Source organism: Alosa pseudoharengus, unplaced genomic scaffold, assembly GCF_046254945.1.
Source record: "Alosa pseudoharengus isolate Yale_2024_CS ecotype anadromous, Long Island Sound unplaced genomic scaffold, YU_APseudo_1.1 YU_APseudo_1.1_scf_16, whole genome shotgun sequence".
NCBI lineage: Eukaryota > Metazoa > Chordata > Actinopteri > Clupeiformes > Clupeidae > Alosa > Alosa pseudoharengus.
This window is the reverse complement of record NW_027468630.1, coordinates 5,585,783-5,610,048: the sequence shown is the minus strand read 5'-3', so window position 1 is coordinate 5,610,048 and position 24,266 is coordinate 5,585,783. Positions and strand designations below refer to the sequence as shown.

The following is a 24,266-nucleotide window of genomic DNA, read 5'->3' as shown; positions in this document are numbered from 1 at the left end:
ATTGAGATGGCAATGGCAGACGCTTGATTTCGTATTCAGTAAACCATTTTTGTTTTGATCCGGTCGTTTGTTTTGGCTCATTGACCTGATTAATGATCCAGTCATGATCCACTTTTAGTGTCTTGGTAGAATATTTCCGTTGAAAATGTTCAGATGTTAAGATTCACAACCTCTCCACCATAATTATGACCGCCACGCTAGCGAAGTGAATCCACAAGGATTACACAGAACTATTGATTTTTGTTTTGATTCATCCCTGCAACATTTAAACTGACTAACTTTTCCTACATGCAAAAACACGCTTACATGCACTTAGCTTGTAATGATTTAAATTACATGCGGTGCCGGTATTGTGTGTCTTCTGGTTTCTCCACTTACTGGTTTTGTTGCGCGTGCACGTGACTGTCCTTATAGCCTACCACAGCAGCAGGAGTTGTCAGACATTCACAAATAAGTTGTTTTAGATGAATTTGAAGTCGCTTTTCAGATATACTTGAGCTGGGCACTACATTACAGCCAACCTGTGGTGAGCTGCGCTGCTTTTTTGCTGCCAGTGGTTTTTCGAAATGTCATGAAAATCCTGGTCCCAGCACCTGGCAGAAGATTTTCAGCTGCGGAGGACATATCAAGCCTCGGCATTGGCCGCAAGGCTGTCATGTACTAATTCCCTACTCTGGAGGGGTTACTGCAGGATTTAGCCTCTGCTGCACCTGTTGACGAGGTATCAGAGATGCTACAAGTAGTGGATACACTGTTGTGGGGAACCAGTGCCCATGCACAGGCTCTAGGCCAGTCCATGGCCTCAGCGATTCAGGCACGCTACCAGGTGTGGTTATCCCAGTCCAGTATGCCGGTCCAGGACTGCATGGCAGTGATGTCTGCACCAACTGTGCCAGGGGAGGTCTTTGGCACGCCATCAGAGGCTGCCCTGAAGCAGTCAAAAAGAGCATCACTAGGTCGGTGGGTCAAGCTGGTAGGGCAGGACATTCTGTTTCAGCAGGCAGCTGGTTCCATTCAGCCCCACGAAGCTAGGCTGGTCCACAGGGACTTCAGTGGCAGGTCCAAGCCGGTCTGGTCAAGGCTATTTTCACCAGCAAAGGCCTTCAAAGCCAGCAAGGGGCCACAAAGGTGGCCTCAGGTCCCTTCCATGATGGTGGCCACCCTCCGACTTCTTGTTTCACACCTCAGCACTTTGCTTGTTGGCACCAGTGTACTTGTTGCCCATGGGTGATAAGTACACTGGAGTCAGGGTACAGGCTACAGTTAAGAACCAAGCCCCCATGTTTTCGGAGGGTTGTTCCCACTCTGTACAATGTTCTCCCCTTTGGTCTGTCTCTGGCTCCTTGCACTTTTACAAAGTGCATTGATGCAGCTCTGATTTCACCCTGTTGTCAAGGGATTTGTGTCCTGAATTATTAAGACGACTCACTAATTTGCGTGCCTACCTGAGATCGGGCAAAGAGCGATCAGAGGCAGTATTGGAACACCTCCTCAAGCTGGGACTTGTGCTAAACAGGGAGAAAAGTAAGGCAACTGTACTGAACTCCATGTCAATGAGAGCTTGTCTGACAACTCAGCAGCAGCAGGTTTGGCCCGCCTCTTGGACGGAACTCAGATAACCGTGAGACGAGGTCAGAGGCTGCTTGGCCTTATGGCAGCAGCAGCTCAGATTGTGCCGTTAGGCTTGCTCCATATGAGGCCACTGCAGCAATGTTTTTCAAAGAACAGGGTGAGTCCTTACGAGAGTGGCCGGCAGAGGTTTACAACTGGATGCAGAATGCATTCCAAGCATAAACTGGTGGTTTTCAGTGACATCCATACAGGAAGGGGTACCCCTTGGCCAGCAGGGCACAAGGGAAACCATAACAACAGATGCTTCCATGACTGGCTGGGGGGCTTGTGGCGGGTCTATCCAGTCCAGGGCATTTGGGAGCTGGCATGGCAAGGGGCTCATGTGAACACGCTAGGAGCAGTGCCCCGAGCTCCACAGTTGTGGCCTACATCAATCACGAAGGTGGGATACACTCTCTTCCCTTGCACAAGAAAACCCACTAGCTCCTTCAGTGGGTCCATGCAAGGGGTTTCTCCATACGGGCAGTATATCTGGCTGGGAAAGACAATGTGGCAGCCGACCTTCTGTCCAGGGGGGTGGGGGGGTATCCGAAGCTCAGTGAATGGCGACTGCACCAGCACATAGTGCAGGCCATCTGGAGGGCTTATGAGCAAGCCCAAGTAAACCTGTTTGCGCCCAAGTCCACTCACTGCCAGCTGCGGTACTCAATGCAGGGCCCCAGGGGGACTCTGCGGGTGGATGCTCTGGCAGGCGAATGGCCTCAGGGCCTTCTATGCCAGAAGTACTGGCCAAGGTACAGAGACTTCGAGCCAGGGTGCTGCTTGTAGCCCCAGGTTGGCCACACCAGTCATGGATGCCGAATCTGATATCACTGCTTGCGGGGTCTCCATGGAGACTTCCGCTCAGGCGGGACATGTTGACACAGGCTCTGCCACCTGAACCCAGGTCTGTTCAGGCTGCATGTTTGGCCTCTGGATGGGAGCAACCAGACAGGTTAGGCCAGGCAATATTAACAACATTGCAGGCAGCTAGGGCACCCTCTACGAGGGCACTTTATGCTGGTCGATGGGAAAGTTTTGTATGCTGGTGCCATCCCAGGTCGACGGAACCAGTTTCTCTGAGGTTTTGACCTTCCTCCAGTCTCTCTTAGAGAAAGGTCAACTTTGAGAGGATATGTAGCTGCAATATCTGACCGCCAAAACCTTGTGGGGGGCTTGTCAGTTGGGTCTCAGACTCTCTTTGTGCGATTTCTCAAAGGGGCCCAAAGGCTGTCCCCATCACAGCCCCGGTTGGTCCCTGCATGGGATCTACTGGTAGTGTTGGAGGCACTTACAGAGTCTCCATTTGAACCTTTGGCCAACATAGATTTGGAGTTCCTTACTTGTACCGTTTTCCTGCTGGCCATCACTTCAGCGAGGCGTGTAAGTGAGTTGCAGGCTTTGTCGGTGCATCCCTCATGCCTTAGGCAGACATCCTAAGTCTCCCGGAAGTTCCCGGAATCTAGAGCGAGCGAGCAAAAGCGTGCACGCGAGACCGGGACTTCGAATCGCATGTGCATCTGTGTAGCGCGCATAGGACGGAGAGGGTGAGAGAGCGGTGGTGCGTGTGTGCCTGTTCAGCATCCTGATTGGCTTGTTTCGCTAAATCAACCAGTTTTTAGTGTAGGTGGGCTTTTATCTCTTTTCTCCCAAACTAAATGAATCAGTTCAGGGTATCTAGGAACAGGAGGGTCACGGCAGAGGCAGAGTGCCGCCAAAAAGGAAAATTTAAGACCTATTTCATCAGACTACAAAAAACTGTACCCTTGTCTCATAAGAGTAAAACAATAATGATAGTCTTGCACACTGCAATGTTTGTAATAGTGACACATGGAGGGTTAAATGATTGCAAAAGACAGGTGAGGTGAATTTAACAAGTGTCATTTCATGTGCATATTATTCAGGCCTATACTAGATGGCTAGTTGCCAAGGCTACATGAAAAGACCAAACTACCAAAATCTACATATTTTAATTAATAATATTTTAATAATTTCTATCCATAGGCATTCCTTATTTGGTGTACTGACTAGAGACAATTAATTAACAAACATAAGCTATTCATCTGTTTTTCAGTATCTACGTGTAAGTAGGCTAAAGTAAAGTTTTTTTTTCTCTTTTCTCGAGATACCTCCCTGAAATGACTTTTTGCAGATTGGGATGTCTGCTTAGGCTAGGTGAGGGAAGCTTATTGATCTTCTTGCTGAACCCAGCTTTCCTACCAAAGGTCCTTCCACAGTCTTTTGTATTGAGGCCACTTATCATAGACCCCTTTCACCCACCTCCGCATTAGTCCGCAGACAGTGCTAGATATATTATATGCCTTGTTCGTGCATTGAGGTCATACATTGAATGTACCCAGATTTTTATGCAAACAGACCAGCTGTTTGTTTGTTATGGGGGGTCGATGCGTGGCCAGACAGTTTCAAAACAGCGGCTGGCCTATTGGTTGATCAAGGCAATTGAGTTGGCCTATAAAAAAAATGGGGATTCCACCACCCACTGGTATGGCGGCCACTTGGGCACTGTTCAGAGGGGCCTCACTGGAAGATATTTGTGCTACAGCAGCACAGACTTTTGCACGATTTTATCGCCTTATTGTAGCTTCAACGGTGGCTGCCTCTGTCTTGCAGACAGGAGGACATCACTAAGATGGGAGCATTTTTCATTTTCCTTCAGGGCGTTAGGTCGCCTGGTGGTTGTATTCACTATTAACAGCTGTTGTGAAACAATAAAGAAATGGATTATTGGATATCTGTTGTCTTTTGGTTATTGTCCCCACTGCGGTTTTCCCCCGCATGACTTAATCTGGTATAGTGTTGACCCATACTGTGGTGTGCTGTTGACCGACATGAAATAGAACAAAGGGTTATGTAGATAACCCAGGTTCTGTGAATGAAGGTCAACATGCCACAAAAATGGGATTATCACTATGCATAGAGATTACATCTGTCTGTCAGAAGTCTTTAAAGATAGAGGGGATTCTAGTCCAAATTATTATATTATATATAATATTATAGCAAACTATAATAAAGCTGTTCTGAGTGAGAGAAGGATCCACTTCTGTAAGGTAATTGTTGAACAGTGGAAACTCTAGGATGTTGTTCTCCACCATTGATTGGCTACTACATCAAACACCCTTTGACACACTCAGTCAGACATCTTCTCTAAGATGCACAGAATTTGCAGGCTTCTTCAAAACAAAGTAACTTCTATAAGGATGGCCATTGGTAACACAGGTAATAGGCCATATATTTTGCACCCTGGCGCATGGCACAAAGTATATTTTCTTATTTTGCATGTTTATTTTTTAAACAATGTGCCCAGGGGTGTGGCAATTAACAACTTAGGGAGTGGCTTAGCGCATTGACTAAAATCGCTATTGTACACCTGGTCAGAAGTCTATGACAGGTTGTTTATGTTATTTTAAGAGCGCATTGTCAACAGTCATATTGGTGGGTGCACAACGCACCATCCTTCTATCATCCATGAACGCACACCAGCGCACGTCCATGCAAAACATTACAAATTGCACAATTACAATGGGAAACATAATTAGAATAAAGATATTACGAAATACTGTAAGCTACATTTCATGATGAGCAGTTATTCACCATCATTTGCAAATTGGTAATGACGGTTAAAAGTGATTAGGGGAGAGGCGAGAGACACGTATGGAGCACAGCTGAAGATGCACTGTCGCGAGATATAAGCAACTCCTCTGCAGGATAAATGTTTTTTTATTCAGTCATTTGAACAATAAGGGTAAGTGTTGTTTTTGCCAGCCTATGTTTTCTATGGTAACCCATTGTCAGTCAATAGTGAAAGTAACGGCATATAACTGTCTTGACTGACGCCATGGTGAAGTTAGTTTCACTTTGCCAATGAGTTCAAATAATAGAGGAGTGCAAATGTGTGAAGGCTATGCTAGGTTTTAGTAAAGCATGGTTTAGTGGAATGACTATTCCATACGGTCTCGCAAGCAGCCTCCTTCAAATGTGCCGTTGAATGTCAAAATACCGATGCATTTATTTGACATCGTGCTTTGCGCCGTTAAAGGGAATGACAGATGTCTTTCTCATTGGTTTAAATGATGTTACGCCCCAAACACACCCATGACTGATTAAAAAACCTAGGAACACCTTGTTGCACCATGTGCTCGACGTTTGATAACGAAAGCCCTCCCAATGTGGGGTTTAATGTTCCATATGTGTTGTGCATGCATTACTTGAAAAGAACTAGCTCCAGTTATGTATGAACAGTGAAGGTAACGAACTCTTAAACATGTGAAAAACGTGAACTTGAAGAAGTGAAAATTGAACAATATGAACTATTAATATTTAACAACTTGAAGCTACATCTATCGAGTGTGAACATGTTTAACAAAATATGGGAACAAAACATGCACTGCAAAAACTGCTTCTCTAACAAAATCTAACCAAGTGTTATTAATTTTATATCAAGATAAAAAAACTAGTTGGTATTGTTTTTAGTATAAAGACACTTACCTATCACTTTCTCATGAAACCATTTGACTTAAAATAAGTCAAAATGTTCTTAAATTGAGACATCTCATTCTGAAAACAAGCAAATTTGTCTGCCAGTGCGTCAAGCAAATTTGTCCTAAAAATAAGCAAATTTGTCTGCAAATTTGTCTTGATAAGACTCCTTAAAATAAGTCGAAGTCTTCTTAAATGAAGTCAAAATGATCTTTTGAGAGAGCGCTAGGTAAGTCTTTTCATACTAAAAACAATACCAAATAGATTTTTTGATCTTAATATAAGACTATCAACACTTGGTTAGATTTCATTTTTTGCAGTGTGGGAACTAAACGTGCATTACGAATATAATCAGTGGGAGCCCTGTGCTTGTTTCCCTGCAACAAGAAAGTTCCATCTGGGGGTGATACCCTCTGTGTGTTTGAAATGTCCAGTCGATTGCGCAATTTGGTGTTAGTTGCAGTCATTGCCGAAAACCCGGCCTCGCATAGATAGGCCTACGTGGTGGGAAATGGTAGCAACGTTTTCAGCGCTTTTACAGCTATCTCGGGATATTCTGCTTTGGTTTTGATCCAAAAACCCGCCAGAGAGGTTTCCTCATACACACTCTTAAGACCACCGTCATTTGCAATTTCGATCAATTGCTCTTCCTCCTGCGCTGAAAAGTTAGGACTATTCGGGATATTGACAAATGGGTTGCAGACTAGGGGTGGGCGATATGGACAAAAAATAATATCTCGATATTTTTTGTGATTTTGACGATAACGATAATTAGTCAATATCCTTTAAAAAAATGGTAAAAGTCTGAGTTACTTTACAGCTCATTATTTATGAATAGCATCAATACAATAATAACCAATAACCTAACCTGTGACTTTTTAACCAAATCAACCAATGCCACTCTATGACACATTTCCAATTTTGCCCGTGTGTGTGGCAATTCGCCTTATTCACCTGGCGGCCATTTTGAAAATTCGAACGCCGTTGAGGGGTACACAAACCCGGAAGTTTGACTCGGACGCATACGATTCAGCAGCACCAGCAATGGAAACTCCAGAATGGACCACCAATCTTTCCTGTCTGCCCGAATTAACGATACAAAATGTGGAGCAGTGGGCCAGTACCGACTGCAACACCCCCCGGGTTGTGTTAATTAAGGGATACAGTAACTATATCGAAGGTTTTATCCACGACATTGAAGGTAAGAATGGACGCTAATTTGGAGCAGCTAGGGGTAGTAGGCTTAGCTGTGATATGTTGACTAGACTGTCTGTACTATGTTAGATTTTATTTAACACTTAACATGTCTTTAATCGACAGTTAATAGGAGCCCATCACACATATTTGTGAGGGCTATGTATTTTCCCTCGGTGCAGAAAAATGAAGCACCTTACAACATAGCTATCAGGTTATCATAGTGCTAAGTGGACAAACTGCTCAGTTCGCATAGCAGTTAAACCAGCTTGCTAAATGTTCATTATGAGTTTATATCAACAATGTACCTTTCCCTGTCTGACTGAAAATAACAATGCTATTTTATCTTATTAAAGCGATGGTTCGAAGTAATTTTACCCTAGGGTTCTTTGCACCATGACCCCGAGCCAAACACCCTCCCAGAACCCTTTTTCCCTTGGTCGAGCCCTGGTCGAGTAGCGCCGTCAGAAACTAATGACGTTCTGCAGTCATGATGGAACCAACTTTTATCTCGTAAATTACCCCACTAATAATGCCCTGAATGCTACGAAACTTCTGCAGTAGTACAACTACAACATTTAGTCCAATAACGAGGCCTTAGAAAGTGTGTAAGTGCACCAGGAGTTTATTTAAATAAGACTTGCCTGATTATCTGCTACTATACCGCTGCGTCAACGTTTCTTCCGTGATTTGGGAAAAGCCTGTAAAAGTCCTTACATGAAGCGATTACATCAACGTTTTTTGGTATATCCAGTTTAAAATATTTTTTTCCCGAAGTGTTTACAACTTAATTTAAGTTAAGTAATAACTAATAATTGTTGCAAACTGGACTACAAACAAAATATTAGTGCATTCCTGGATCTACATCCTTATGCATGCTTCCTGCCAGGACTTTTACAGTATTGTAAATTATGTCAAGTATATGTTATATTTACAGAAGAAGGTTTGAATACAATGGCCAGAGAAGAGGAAAAATTATGCAAGCTTATCTTTATTTTATGGTCTATGGAGCTCCACATTGTAGGTTACATGCTATTCATTGTGTATAGCATGATTGTCACTTGGAGGAGACTTCAGACTTGTAGATAACTTACGTTAGTATAGTTAGCTAACCGCTGCTAACGTGCTAGCATCGTCACGTCAGAAAACCATGGGGCTGTGCACATGTGTTAGTGTACATTTATTCACCATATATTAATAAAGTTGAAGTGGCTCTGCAATGTAGGCTATGTTTCCGTTTATTTACAGTACCATGTTCCTTACATGACATGACCAAGTGTCCTTGTAACATGCAGTCAATCTAGCACAGCGAATCACACTCACCTCCCGTCTATAGTTTGTCACCCAACAAAGCTAGATATTACTTTTTATACGTGTCTCCATGTCATACTGGAGTCTTTTTGAGAATTCTAAATTAAATATGATCTGTGGCTCTCCAAAAGAGCCTCTTGGGATGTAACTTTTACAGACAGCTTGAATATCACTCAGAATGTCAGTCACCAGTGACTGCTACCCCCTGTTGCGTGAGCGACGTATTGCATTTCACTTATCGGCCGCGTTGCTTGCGTCCACCGTGTAAACTATGAAAGGGAGCACGTCGCTCGCGTCGCTAACGTTGCTTGCTCGCGTTGCTCGCGTTGACTCTGTAAGAGCCCTTAATATGAGCTTTTCCACAACCCAGACTTTTTTGTACAATGAGTGTCCAAGATATTAGGTATCTTTCAAGTTGTGTTCGCAAGTATCACATCTGTAAACAACCTACCACTACCAGCATGTAGCTGTAATATTTTCATGGCAGATCATTTCAATGCCAGATGTACCTAATTCACTGCACACTCAGTGTATGTGCGTGTGTGTATATACACACACACATGTATATGCCATATATTTGTTAATAGCAACTCTTAAGTGTCAAGTGTCTAAAGTTTGATTATCTTTTCAGGTGGAGCTGTCACTTGAGCAGCCATTGATAAGGGAGACGCAGTGCAACTACTTCTATGTACAGGGTTACTTACAAACCTAGACCATTGTGCCTATCAATGTTTTTTGAACGGCCTGTTTTGTGATGTTCTGGTTCCTTTTCCATGCTTACAGTATACAGGCGTAGCCTACTAAACGTAAAAACGGTCAGACATAGATAAACGTAACCTACCTCTGTTGTGGTGGCTAGTTGCACCAGGTAGGGAAGATGTCCTGAAGTGCACGAACGTTAACCTTATGGCGGTCTTCTGATTGGTGGCGTGCTAAAAAGTTTTCCTATTGCATCCATAAACAATTTTCTTGCAGCGAACCGCGCAAAAGCAAACCCCTGGCACTTTAATTTCTTTACACCATGGCTTGTTAGTTCTCCCCCGTTTCCAACAGCTGCCCATCTGCATTTATTTTTTAACTTTTGACACCTGCCTTCCTTTAGCAACAACGCATCCATGACAGCTAGTGGCCTTGCCAAATAGACGCACACAAATCATGACGCTAATATGCGAGGTTCTGGTAGGCCTACTGGTTATGTTTTTGTGCTATAAATTAATAATATTTTATAGCAAAGTTTTAAGTTGACTATTTTAATTGTATGGTTATTTTTTGTCAACATACACTCACAACCTACTGTCGTTAAAAGTGAGGCCTAAGCAAAATAGGCTACAAGGCTGTCTGTGCGTCACAAACACGACTGACCCCCTTACTCGACAAGCTCAGTCAAAACCTTCTGTCGCAAATTGTGAAAAACATTGTTGTATGTCATAACAGACGGGATAATAAATTGCATAGGCTACGGTTTATATTGCGTCGCTTTACACATAATGTTAGTTGCATTGATTAAAAACTGTAACAATAATAGTAGCCTATATCGGGTGGCATAGCAGGCTATCTGTTCAAGTCATAGGTGACACCCAAAATGAATGACCTCCCCTGACAAGAGTTCGCGATAGTAAGTGTCTACATTGATGCACGGAAAGAACACAGCCTCCGAATTCGCACATAGAGCTCACAATATCATATCCAAAAAAGTTAAACGGATTGGCCAACCTCATCAGCTGTCTCGATTGTGTCACTATAATCCAACTTTTAGACCGTTATAGTCCTCCATACGTGTTCTTTTTTTTAAGCAAACGCCCGAGACAAGTAGGCTACAAAGCGAAACTCATGGCTGACGTAGGCTATCTTCTTGAGCGGTCACTTATTGAGACACAGAAAGTTCTCAAGAACACTATTAGGTCTTTAAACATTTACCTAATATTTGTAGTTGCCTTAAAAAAGGAAAAGCAAAGGTGACAGTCCCCCCCTCCCTCCTATTTTTTTTCTCATCGGATCTGCATCGATCTCAAATATGACATTTCTAAAATCAAATTGACGGAAATCCGTCCTATGACGGAGAACTTTAATCCTTGCAATGGTCTTGCGGGCTTCCCCAAGTTGATCTTGAAGTGAGGGAGGCAGTGCAGCACATTCATGGTCTGGGTGCGGAGGGGGTGTCTTTACTGGAAGTATAAGAGAAACATATTGATGGACACATTAGGTCTTTTACAAGGATATTCATGCTCAATTCATGTAACCAATTACACCATGTCGATCATCGAGATCCGTGGAAACATGACTGGAAATCATCAACAGAGAAATACTGTCACTACACAGTTAAATGCATTACAAACTAGTATCTTAATTCATCTAAACAACACTCCTCTCTGGTCTGACAGAACTCCATGCAAACACAGTTGGCACAGCTCCCTGTTTCAACTTGGTAATACCAGTCTTGCTTTTCACAAGGCAGTCTGGGAGGAAATGCTCCGAGCACTCGTGTATGTGTTTATCTGCATCAGCAAATAAAATGTAATCATATAAGCATTTTTACATGTACAATGTTATTGATCCGACTCAATGTGACTCCTGTACATCCTCCTAGCTAGGAAAAATTATGTGACGTGTTCCCTAGGTTAGCTTGTGACTAGAAGCTAACAAGGTCACTCAGAATATGCTTATACTAGTGAATCTGTGGTGGTAGATTTTAATAACATACTACTAATTTTGGACTAGGCTGTATATTTCAACAACTTGTCTCTCTGCCTTAATCTATCTATTAAAACGTGCTAGTTCTAGCTAGCTGCTAGCGATACAAGCTAGTTATGGAGACTGCTCAGCCTTACAGCACCAGACATATAATAAAACTTACCTTAAAATTACGACCAGGATCCCCAGGATGTTTATTATCCATTGTCGACGTAGTCCCTGATCTTTGGGGAAACGGTGAAACGTTTGTCCTCTGTTTGATGTTTCCCTGTGTGATGAAGTGCATTGGGGAACACGGCAGTGTGAGAATTCGCGTTGTGAGAAATCCCGGAAGTGGTAAGTGTACCCCTCAGGCTCGGTGGAACGTTCGAGGTGAATAAGGCGAATGGTCTAGCCAGCTACATTAAAGAAGATGACTAGGCCCAACAGTGTCTCAAGAGAAAGTCTGAAGCTGAAGTTCCTTTCAAAAACCTTTACTTGGGATTCACTGTAAAACTAAGCAGACCAACAGAGTACATCTCAGTTATTCCCTTCGATGTTTTGTTTAAGAGAAATCATGTAGGCTAGCATTCCAAGTTAGAGAATAGAAACTAATGCGTTAGCTTATGGCTAATGTATATGAGAAATCCCATAGAGATGCTAACGGTTAGCATAATCGATACACGTAGATATTTAGAGCGAACTTTAGTCCATTTACAAAAGGGTTACATGAGAAGAGTTCTTTGTTTACAACTGACTACTAAAATACTCAAAGGCAAATGTTTTCTTACCATATAATACCATGTAGGAAAAAAGGACTGTCTCATCAATGCTATGTGAACAGAAGTAGCTGCACAAAATCCCTTGTAGGCTACGTCTTGATCTCGCTACACAAAATGCAGCGACTTTATCTGCCAGTTTAAAGACAGTCGTCATTCTCCCCTGGAGTGACAGGTTGAGGTCATTAAGCAACCCGAATATGTCACACAGGTAAGCGAGTTTTGACACCCAGTCCTCATCACTAAAATGTGCAGCTAACGGTGACTTTTTTTCTGTAAGAAATCTCTGCAGCGGCTCTCGCAACTCAAACACTCTGGCCAGTGACCTGCTAAAGATACTTGTTTTTTGTTGCTCATTCTAGCAGTTTAGCTAACTTCGTGTGACACTACCGTTCGCCAAGAACTGATCAAGTGAAGTGAGCTGACCTGAGGCTGCGCAGCGCTGAAGGCAATATGTAAAGTGTTGAAGGCGGGACAGACAGACGTAAGAAAATAGACCTTGCAAAATGCAAACATGCGTGCAATCAAGAGTTTAGTTTGCATGCATTTTTTTAAACTCATGTCGTAGGCTACGGCCCGGTTAGTTGGGGACCGCTGTGCTAGACAACAAGTACCAAAACATGATTCATAGTTCATAGATTTCACATGTAATATACATTTTATACAACCCCACACCCATCTTGCTAGTTCATAATTCTGAGAAATTCTTGAATTGTGTGCATGTTTATGTTTATGTGTGTGGGTGGGTGTGCGTGCATGTGCTTGTGTGTTTGCCTGTTTATGTGCCTGTGTGTGTGCATGTGCATGCATGCGTATATATGTCTACTGTGTGAGTATGTGTCATACGTAGGATTACTGTGAATGTATGCGCACATGTGTGCATATGGAATGGGTTTACATGACCCCTGGAGGCAAACATACAAAAAAATTGGCCATCCTAGGCCCTACGGTTCTCAAGATAGTCACAGAAAACTGTGTCTCCCCCACCCTCCTTTCGGGGGGTCCAGTCCAGCGGGGGGGGGGGCTACAGATCAAAACAAAAAGTGATGGTTCCATGCTATCCATGTGGGGTTACATGCCCACCAAGTTTCGTGTACCCCGGTCTTTCAGTGTCCCGGGAATCCTTGTTGGTGTACGGTCACTAAATGTACACATACATTTTTTTATTGTAAGGCCCCCCATGAACGAAAGTCCACGAAACTTGGCATGCATTCGGAGGGTGTCATAATGATCCTACACTTTCAATTTCGTGCAGTTTTGACCATGTCAGCCAGAGATATTGTGATGAAAACACCTAATGTTTTGCTTTTTAATTTTTAACTAGGTGGCACTATACATAATAAGGTGGGTAATGGGATAGGTTGACATGCCCCCTTAAGACCAACATACAAAAAAAAAAGGTGGACCTCCTAGGCCAGGGGTGGGCAAACTTTTTGGCTCAAGGGCCACATTGGGTTTTGAAAACTGGCCGGCGTAAATGCTATGCTGGCCGGCGTAAATGCAATGCTGCTAATTTTATGCTGTTTAACAAATGTATAAATTGTGCACTGTCGCTTTAAGACAGTTGCTTTAATTCATGTTTATTTCTAAATGATCTTCTGCCTGCTCCGCTATGGCTAGTGCTGTACCTACACAGCAGGGCCCTCTCACAGTTTTTAAATGGTCAGTAGTGGGAACTACTGTTGCCTTCATGATTTCCTTTTAAAACTTTCTTATAAGAAGGAGATATCAATTATCAACAATGACAAGCCAGCTGGAACCTGCGGCTCTCTCTCCCTCTCGTGAGTGCAGACGCGTTCCCAATTAAATGGATTGCATAATGTTCACGTTAGATCTGCTGCAAAGGAGATAACTAAGAGTTAACTTAGTTTAACATGATGTTATCTCTATTTAACATGATGTTTTGACATTGACATATTCTCTAAGGAGAGTGAAAAGCAGTTTGCAGTAAAGCTAACCAATGTCGTCTCTATCGCAGGAAAAAAATAGCGAGCAGCCTGATAACCAAATGAAATGCTCGGCGGGCCGGATGAAAGTGCTTGGTGGGCTGGATCCGACCCGCGAAAAAGAAAAAAAAAATCTGACTAAACCTATATGACCGCCGCTTCGCTGCGCGGCGGTCATGATAAATACCTCATTAGAAACAGGTATATTTCCAACTGCTTTTAAAACAGCTGTTGTGAAACCTTCACTTAATACCTTCCTCAACGAAAACAGTATTTTAAAAAAGTAAGTAAAGTTACCCAGACAGCTTATTTCCACCTGAGAAACATTGCCAAAATCTGGCCTTTTTTAACACAACAAGATGCAGAGAAATTATCACTAGAAGGTTAGACTACTGCAATGCACTTTTTACTGGTCTCCCAAAAAAGCATGTAAAGAAATTGGAACTAATGCAGAACTCTGCTGCTAGACTTAACTAAGACCAAGAAGAGGGAGCACATCAGCCCTGTGTTAGCTGAACTGCACTGGCTCCCTGTTTCCTATAGAATTGATTTTAAGGTTCTGTTAATGACTTACAAAGCTCTAAATGGAATAGCACCTTCATATAGATATATATGAGGTTTTAATATCTTATCAACCACAAAGGAACCTTAGATCTTCAAATGCTAATCTTAATTGTCTAGCCTGGGTGTTCCCATGCTGCCTTGCGCGCGATTTGATTCACGCTGCTAAGGCAGCCTGGAAACTACCGCCCTAATTTTTGACTCAGATAGGGAACCAATCACAGAACAGGGGGGAAAGCAAGACGATGATGAGCTATGCACAGACACATTTGATAGACATCCGTAGCACCCAATAAACGGATCTGGGCATTTTTTTTCAAATACGAGAAAATGAACGTTTGGTTCCCAGACCACGTCTAATTGAGAAGTGGTGGCGCTAGCCAGGCTATTAATTGTCCCCAAAGTGCTCCACAAGCAAAGTGGAGAAGCTGCTTTTATCCATTATGCACCGAAGCCCTGGAACACCCTGCCTCTGTACATCAAACAGGCAAATTCTGTAAACATCTTTTAAAAAGAACTGAAACTCACTCAATCTTGTAACCGATTTCTTCACATTAATTCATATTATACTGCTGCTATTTACAGGGTCTTCCTATTTTCACTGCATTAGTTGTAATGTATGTGTTGTTGTATCTATCTCCTGTGAAATCTTTTACTTAATTCTAAATCTCTGATGTTTTATTTACTGATTTGTGTGTTTGATTGTTTGTATTATTACAACACTGTGTGTTGCATTCTGTGTATGAAAGGTGCTATACAAATAAAGCTTATTTTTATGGTTATAATTATGATTACGATTGTGATTATTATTATTATTATTATTATTATTATTATTATTATTATAAAATCACTTACTTGATAGCTGAAATCCAACAACAGAGAGATAAATGGCGTGGAAAATGGGAAGAACTACAGCTCCAAACTCATACACAAAGATGTCATATTTAGCTGAAAAACAAAAACAAAACAAAAACAACATAACATCCATAGCTAAAATGTACCAATGAGAATTGGAAGCTTAATGTGACAAGGCAAAATATGATAATACCTAGTGGTTGGATTTTTCGTTGAAAAATACAGGCAAAAGAAAGAAAAAAGATGAATCCAGTATCACCTAGATACACCTGCATGGGGACATGAACTGAAATGATAAAGGGGACCATATTAGATACTCTACATGGTATGAACACACAATTACCACAAATTGTTACAGAATTACACACAATTCAATCTTTTTGGAAAATCACTCTCTGCTGTTTTAGTACTTACATATCCAATAAAAGAACATTGTATGTAACACTAGGAGAGAAATCTGTATTGCATAAGCCACAGCAACAAATGAGGATGAGTCTGTTAGGATGGTAGAAGAACATGAGTAAGTTTGTAACCACCATCCATCTGTTTGTGACAGTCATGCATGGGTTAAACATGTTGAAAAGGAGGGGGGAATGAAGAAGAAGAGAGCTCTCTCTTTATCTCTCCCTCTCTCTCTTCCATCTGAATGCAGTTTGTTTCTCTCTCTCCCTCTGAATTGTCTGTTGCACCTTGTTGAAAGGGCATAATGCAACCCTTATCCACAACGTAGACATCCCAGTGATAGACTCAATTCACACTGTTTCTTTTAATGAAAGCATTTGCTATAGATACATGGATAAATGTACTGTACTGTAAATGTACAATAGTTACACAGGTCTGTTTTTTTTGGTCTCAAACATCAGTTTCCTCCACCACAAAATTCTGCATATTGTGTTCAATCATTGTAATGGTACAATTAGCTGTCTTTTTGTCACTGGGATTTCACTGCAGTTTCTGAATCAACATTTGATAGAAGCCATAACTATGGATCTATTAGACCGAACAATCACCACAGTCTTACTCTGATTGATGCCATCCTCAAAACCACAAAGCTATGTGACTTCTTATGATGTTTAGTTACATTTTGTCATATTATCTTTTATAGGTTTAGTTTAGTTTAGTCAACTGAAACTATTGCAGTTGACAGAAAGTCAGTACATTTTAGTCAACTTTAATTATTGTAAATTAAAAAATAATTATTTAAATTATTTCAGGATAACAGGCAATTGGATAAGGTTACAAGCAAAGGTTGTATCAGGTGTTGACATTCAGCAACCTTTCCCTTTTTCACTTTTTTTAGCTACTGCTGTTTTAAAAGTTAATGTAGACCAGTGCTTTTTGTCTCTGTTGCATTGCTACGATGGCGCGGTTGCATGTGCATTTGCCAGAAACCAGAATCCACAATGAACAACAATAATGAGTCATTGAATTACTTCAGAGGAATGAGGAAGCACACCAGAAAACTATTGTTGATGTAATTACAGCCTGCATGAGTTTTCTGTTAGTATAGTGCACGTATAGCCTTCACATACCCCCTTTTAAACACCGATATGACTATATCAACCAATCTTTTCCATGTACTGTATCTTTGCACAGTCCTCTTCCAAAACACTTTCCATTCTCTAATTGACTTGTGGTTGCATGAAAATCTACAGGCAGTTGAGCTGTTCTGCACATGCAATGTAGGAACTGCTGCACCTGCCATGCAATGAACAGAAAACATATTGGGTTGTAATTGATTTAGGGAAAAATATAATTTGTTTTCTGTTTGCTGCTTGCTTTTTGCTGTTCTGCAGCTTAAAGGAGAAATCCGACAAGTTTTCATACACATCTCCGTTTCTCAAGGTCACCGAGTACTTTTGGTACGGGAAAAAATTAAAACAGTTTTTGTAATGTCGGTGTCATCTTCTCTCTGAGTGATGAAAAAAGATACAAACGTATTTCTTTTCATCTTGTCTCAGAAAATTAACACTACAACAAAAGAACAGTGGAACATTGTGGAGGATGTTACATTGACTATAAAATTTGCCAGAGGTGCATGACCTACTTCATGATGCTGGCGCACATACTGTTTATCATCAAATGTGACTCGCTTAAAGTGTCACTTCAAGTGACCATACTGCGTGTGGAATAAGCCACCAGGCTCCCAGGGATTGGGAAACATGGAGTTACATTTGTTCCACTTTTACTGTATGAGCGAGCAATAGCACAATTTGAGCGCAGAAAATATTTTGAGCGAGCACACAAATTATATTTTGAAGAAAAATGAAACTCGAGCACAAAAAAACTTGTACTTGAGCAAACAGGAATCTATGTTGTGCTCCACAAATGTCTTTGCCTGTTTGCTAATATCAATATGTATGTGCAACATCAGCCCCCTTTCTTTCAGTTTCACTGTACATGCTCACATAAACTGTTCCTCAACACGCAAGCACTCATTCCATGGTTATTACAACCACTCATTCCATGGTATTACCCCCCCCCCCATACACACAGAATATTTACCTTTTAAATTAATAGCCTACACTGTAACAAATTTCCTGTAGAATTTACAGTAAAGAACAGGCAAAAAAGTTGCCCATAAAGTGCTGTAAAAGTGTTGTTAATTACTGTAAACATTAATTACAACATATTACTGGATACGTTTTACAGTTTTTTGCTGTATATAAAACACAACAATGTATTGTTTTATATGATAAACAACCATTTATTGTATTTTAATTTACAATATTATCTTGTATCCCATTCAAATTACATGAGTTACCTGCCAACTATTTTTGCTACTAAATAGCTATTACTTGTTCATAATTCATTATTTTATTGTAGAATGTTTTTACAGCTAATGGGTCAGTGACAGATAAGGGTTGGTAAGATGAGAAAATTAAAAATATGTTTAAACCTTTAAAACAAAACATGCCTGAGGTTTAATAAAGTGTATACTTTGTATTTCTGTTGTATTCATATTATTTAATATGACGTTTATGCTATTTTTTAACAAAAGATAGAACTAACAGCCTGTTAAATTGTCAAATGGTGTAACCACAAAAATTACAAATATCTAATATTTCACACCTCCTAGAGTTCATGCAATTGCTCTCATGAAATTATTAGTTTATTTTGTAATATTCTATGAGAATATGTTTTATTATATTTATTTCTAAATTTAAATTATATGGGTTTTTCATTGTACTGAGCAAGACCATATGCTGTAAACATCTTGTTTTCTGTCTATTCTTTGACCATTTGAGTAAAAATGGTTTAAACAACCATTATTAGAGTAAAGTAGAGTATTAAATCATTATCCCTATTCATTTTTTGTACATTATTAGTATTTTAGACAAAATACTGGTTACACCAATTGACATAAATCGGTTACACAATTGACCATGAAACGTTTATAGCAATAGGACAAGAAATTGACACAGAAAATAGGCATCAAGGTAAACTGAATTGGATATTTTGATATGTATTCATGTCATTCATCATATTCCATATCAATATCATTTCATATCATCAATGAAGAAACTTGTGTTCTATTTGATTTCAATTCAGTTCGCATACAATTTCAGTCCATTATTTTCAAAGAGAGTGAGATAAAGGGCCCTATTTTCGTGATGCAAAACCGGGCGCAAAGTGTATTATTATTCTGACGCAAAGTTTTTTCCTATCTTACACTTCACTTTTATTAAATAATGCGCCCAGGGGTGTGGCAATTACCGACATAAGGTGTGGCCTGGCACATGATCTAAAAATCGCTATCTTATACCGTCTAAAAAGCATTATGCCACTGACCAAGAAAAGCCTGGTCTACAGTATAGCGAAAGGCGCATATGAAACACAGCTGAAAACGCACGGTCACGCGATGTAAGCAGCAATTCCTCTGCAGAATAAATGTCCTTAGGTTATTTATTCAGTCATTCGAACATTATAGGGGGAAATTTTACTTTTTTAAGGCTATGTTTTTTGCTGGTAACCCATTGTCAGTCAATATTGAAAGTAATTAACTGTGTATAACTGTTTTGTCGTTGACTATGACACCACAGTCAAGTTAGTTTCACTTAATATGTTCAATTAATAGACAAGTGCAGATGTGTGTAGCCTATACTCTACTCGGTTTTAGTAAGCTTAGTGGAATACCTGTTCCATACGGTCTTGCGTACAAGCAGATTCCTTCAAATACACCGCTGACTATCAAAATACTGATGCGCTGTTTGAAGTTGCCTTGCTTGCTGTTAAAGGGAATGACAGATGTCCTCCTCATTGGTTTAAAGAATGTTAAGCCCAAAACACACCCATGACTGATTAAGAAACATAAGAGCCACCTTTTTGCGCCAGGCACCTGACGTTTGATAACAAAACCACCCCGAATGTGGACTGGACAAAATCCTAAATGTATTTACGCTATTTGCTAGTGACCATGCATTTTATTTTGCTAAATTAGGGCCCAAAGTGTGTGTGAGAGAGAATAAGAGTGAGTGAAAGAGTGGGTATGATCATTTCTTAACAACCAACCAACAGCAGGATCTGCGTTCACATGCAATCTGTGGCGAGACAAGTTTTTCTTGCTTGTAAGTGGCATCCATTGGGGGACAAGAGGTACATTTTATATAAAATAAATGTATTTATATTATTTATTTATAATTTGAACATACTGTTTACTTACATCATAATAAAATATTAAAAATAATTATGGAAGTTTAAATTTAAAATGAAAAGCTTTGACATTTCAAAAATCGCTTAAATTGCAATCTAATTTAACCCTTTTAAAGCTATTGTTTATGCTAAACAGTTAGTCACTATTTAAATTATAAAAATAATATAATTGGCACCTAAAATTATATACTCTTGGCCCTGAATCTGATCAAACTGGTCTCAAACAGAAAAGAGTCAAATGGTGTAACCGGTTACACCATTTGACATTTCTATTTAAAAGCAAAATTTGCAGGCATTATTATGGACAACTATGTATACACTTCACCTTTATATGAATATTAAAACACAGTTTTCACATTAAATTTAATATTTTATGATTATTATGATTTATCAACATTTTTAAAAGGTCATACCATTTGACATGTAACCTAAGCTTGCCTGGCCATGGCCTAAAAACACTATTATGTTACTTTAAGAGAGTTGCTAACCTTGACTCATAGCAGTTGGGGTCTTGAAGGGTCCTTCTCTATGACATAATTTCCTGTCACATGATTCTCTGACATAATACATACAAAATTGCTCTTTAAATGGTGGTTACACCACTTGACATTTTAAGTGGTTAATGTGACAGACACGATTCCCCATATTAATTCAAACATTCAGAACAATGGGGTTTCATTACTTGTATTAAATATTGAAAAGTTCTTGTGCAAGATCATGCCAGATTATTTAAGAAGGGATTTTGGAGAGAATTTCACATTTTTTTCAGCAAGTGTAATTATTTGGTTCATGTTTTTGTGGTTACACCGTGTTGACAATTTTACCCAAATTCAGTTAATACTCTTTCAAAATTAAATAAATCCAAAACTTTAAGATTAGGGTTTGATGAAAATGATATTTGAAAATAATTTGTTTTCATGAACAATATGAACTATGAATATTGAACAACTTGAAGCTACATCTATAAGTGTGAACATGCTTAACAAAATACGGGAACAAAACATGGGCTATGTGCGCCGCGGTGGGTTTTGCCGCGATTATGGACACGTACCAAATGCGCCACGCCTGTGGGCGCATTGCAGAAAGCCATGAGCGTCCCTCTCGCACGGGGAAAACGGCCAATGAACTCCTCTAAGCGGGCAATAGATGGCAAGGGCATGTCACATATTATTGTCTTTTTGATTAGGCCTACCAAGCACATATTCACGTTTAAATGAAGGTTACAGGATAATTTAAAACAAAAGCAAATTGTCCTGAAAGCATCCGATATGTCGCCCTTGGATTGAAAGTCAAAACGTTGAATGCGTCCTATGAAGCGCCTGTGTGTTGTATTGGAGAAAGCCATGAGCGTCTCTCTCGCAAAATAAGTATACGTATGAGTATACGTGAGGGAAATTTGGTCTCTGCATTTATCCCAATCCGTGAATTAGTGAAACACACTCAGTGAGGTGAAGCTCACACTAACTACCTGCAACAACAGCGGGAAAAAACATGGGAACTAAACGTGCATTACGAATATAATCAGTGGGAGCCCTGCTTGTTTCCCTGCAACAAGAAGCTTCCATCTGGGGGTGATGGAAGACAGTGACACCCTCAGTGTGTTTGAAATGTCCAGTCGATTGCGCAATTTGGTCTTAGTTGCAGTCATTGCCGAAAACCCGGCCTCGCATGGGTGGTGGGAAACGTTTTCAGCGCTTTTACGGCTATCTCGGGATATTCTGCTTTGGTTTTGATCCAAAAACTCGCCAGAGGTTTCCTTATACACACTCTTAAGACCACTGTCATTTGCAATTTCGATCAACTGCTCTTCCTCCTGCGCTGACAAGTTAGTACTATTCGGGATATTGACAAATGGGTTGCGGACCCACTCATTGGTTTGCCTGCCGTGGATCTTTGGAGGATGGGAAGTAACACTCAAACTCATTTGAAAGCGCAACAAGGTGATCGCGCACCAGCTGCGAGAGAAAGGGCCCTGCCTCAGTCTCTCCCAAAACCCGCACTACTGTTTGGAACATATCAAATACACCCCGGTCCACTCGTCGTCCCCACAAATCAAGATTGGCTTTAAATGCAGCGACTTTATCTGCCAGTTTAAAGACAGTAGTCATTCTCCCCTGGAGTGACAGGTTGAGGTCATTAAGCAACCCGAATATGTCACACAGGTAAGCGAGTTTTGACACGTAAAACATTCACTAAAATGTGCAGCTAACGGTGACTTTTTTTCTGTAAGAAATCTCTGCAGTGGCTCTCGCAACTCAAACACTCTGGCCAGTGACCTGCTAAAGATGCTTGTTTTTTGTTGCTCATTCTAGCAGTTTGGCTAACTTCATGTGACACTACCTTTCGGCAAGAACTGAACAAGTGAAGTTAGCTGACCTGAGGCTGCATTATTGCGAAGTAGCCTAAATTTAGTTTAGTTTGCATGCAGGCCCGGTTAGGAATGTCCTGCGGCCCGGTGGTTGGGGACCGCTGGCCTAGGCTATTCAAAATTAGGCTACATATGAAAAGGGTTAACGTTAACATACCCACTATACCTTTACTTTAGTTTTACCACTAAACTTCACCTGTTCAAAATGTACGACGGAGTACTTTAATCTCGACGTGTCGACTTTAAAGTCGCCACGTCGACATTAAACTCGACATTTCGAGAATAAAGTTGAAATATCATATCTAGCCTACTTTAATCTCGACGTGTCGACATTAAAGTCGACATGCTGACCTACTGTTTAAACATAGCCTACACAGTTTAAGCTATGTAGCCTACACTAATATACAATATGTTACATTAAAAAGGGCTTCAAATAGGTGTTATTTCAGATTGCTAGATTGCAGATATTCAGATAGATTGCGTCTTGTCTGTTAACTAGCCTACTCATTGCCGTCATCGCGAAGTGCTGTCTCACGGTTATGGAAATACCATGCACTATTAGTTGGGTCATCTATAGCAGTTCCGTGACCGTGGAGAGCGAAGGTTCGTTTCTCACTAGATTTGTCATCTATAAAGGTTAAAGAAAAAAATTAGCCGGGGTGCCCCTCACAAAAATGTGGGGAAATTTTGTAAGAGCCCTATATCCAATATGGCTGCCGTAAGCCAAGCTGGATATTAACTTTTTAATGGTTTTGCCCACAGTGGTGCATTACACATGGTTTTTGAGACTATTTGGGTCAAGAAATTCATAAATGATGTAGATTTATTGATTTGACCTATTTCTGACCTTCAAATTCAAGATGGCCGCCAATTTTTGGCTCTTTAAATGTTGATGTTTCAAAATTGTCATAGAGCTGTAATATTAGGCTCAAATGGAAGCTCTGCTCACACTGAGTACAGTTATGGGCAGTAAAATTACAACATACACATAGGTCATCAGATATCTGTCATTTTTTATTATTTATTTATTATGATTTATTGAATTAACTAAAAACACTCTCCATCTGAATCTGTTGGATCTCCACACTCTCATCATCACTACTACTCTCATCTGAGCTTTCATGAGGTGTGAGCTGCTGGGGCAAGGGGGGTGTGACGCACTGGTCGACACTTTCCGTTCTCAAGATGCTCTTGCAGGTTGTAATGGAGCTAGAAATATGAAAGGTAGTTTGTCCTTTCCATATGAAGATGCAAAGAGTCATCATCAGGTGGGACATGGATTGTACACTTATTCAGCAGGCCAGACCAGAGTTTCCAAATGGCACAAACTGAAGAATAAGAATATCCGTCTCCCACCTGATGATGACTCTTTGAGTCACACCTCATGACTGCTCAGATGAGAGTAGCAGTGATGGTGAGAGGACTCTCTCCGAGAGAGAGATAGACTCCTGACGGGCAGCCGTCCAACCACATGCTCATTGCACCCCTACCTATGAGCCTATTTCAGTCCATCAACCCAACTATCACACCAGCTAACACACGTGATCAATGCTTCGTTAACCTCTGGCACATTTCCAACAGCATTCAAAACGACCCGGTTAACACCGTTACTTAAGAAAACTTCTCTCAACCCTGATCAAGTTGAGAACTACCGTCCTGCTTTACTCATACCTTTCCTATCCAAAGGTATCGAACAAGCAGTCTCTAAACAGGTCTCTGAATTCCTCTCTGAATAGAAGCCTTAAAGGAACCCAAGGCGACCGCTCGGTTGTCAGAACTCATTCTACTTGACTTATCGGCTGCCTTTGACACTGTTAATCA

The 24,266-nt window shown here is 40.8% G+C and overlaps 1 protein-coding gene across 15 annotated transcripts in view; it reads right to left on the bottom strand.

Moving 5' to 3' along the window:
• Positions 1-24,266, bottom strand: part of LOC143125406 (uncharacterized) — an 86,370-nt gene that overhangs the window by 10,342 nt on the left and 51,762 nt on the right. For all 15 annotated transcript variants that reach the window (XM_076286839.1, XM_076286852.1, XM_076286849.1 and 12 more), the window contains 3 exons: positions 15,839-15,919; positions 15,618-15,710; positions 15,425-15,517 (listed from right to left, as the gene is read on the bottom strand). In XM_076286839.1, coding sequence (XP_076142954.1) covers positions 15,425-15,517; positions 15,618-15,710; positions 15,839-15,919 — 267 coding nt within the window. The remainder of the gene's footprint in view (positions 1-15,424; positions 15,518-15,617; positions 15,711-15,838; positions 15,920-24,266) is intronic.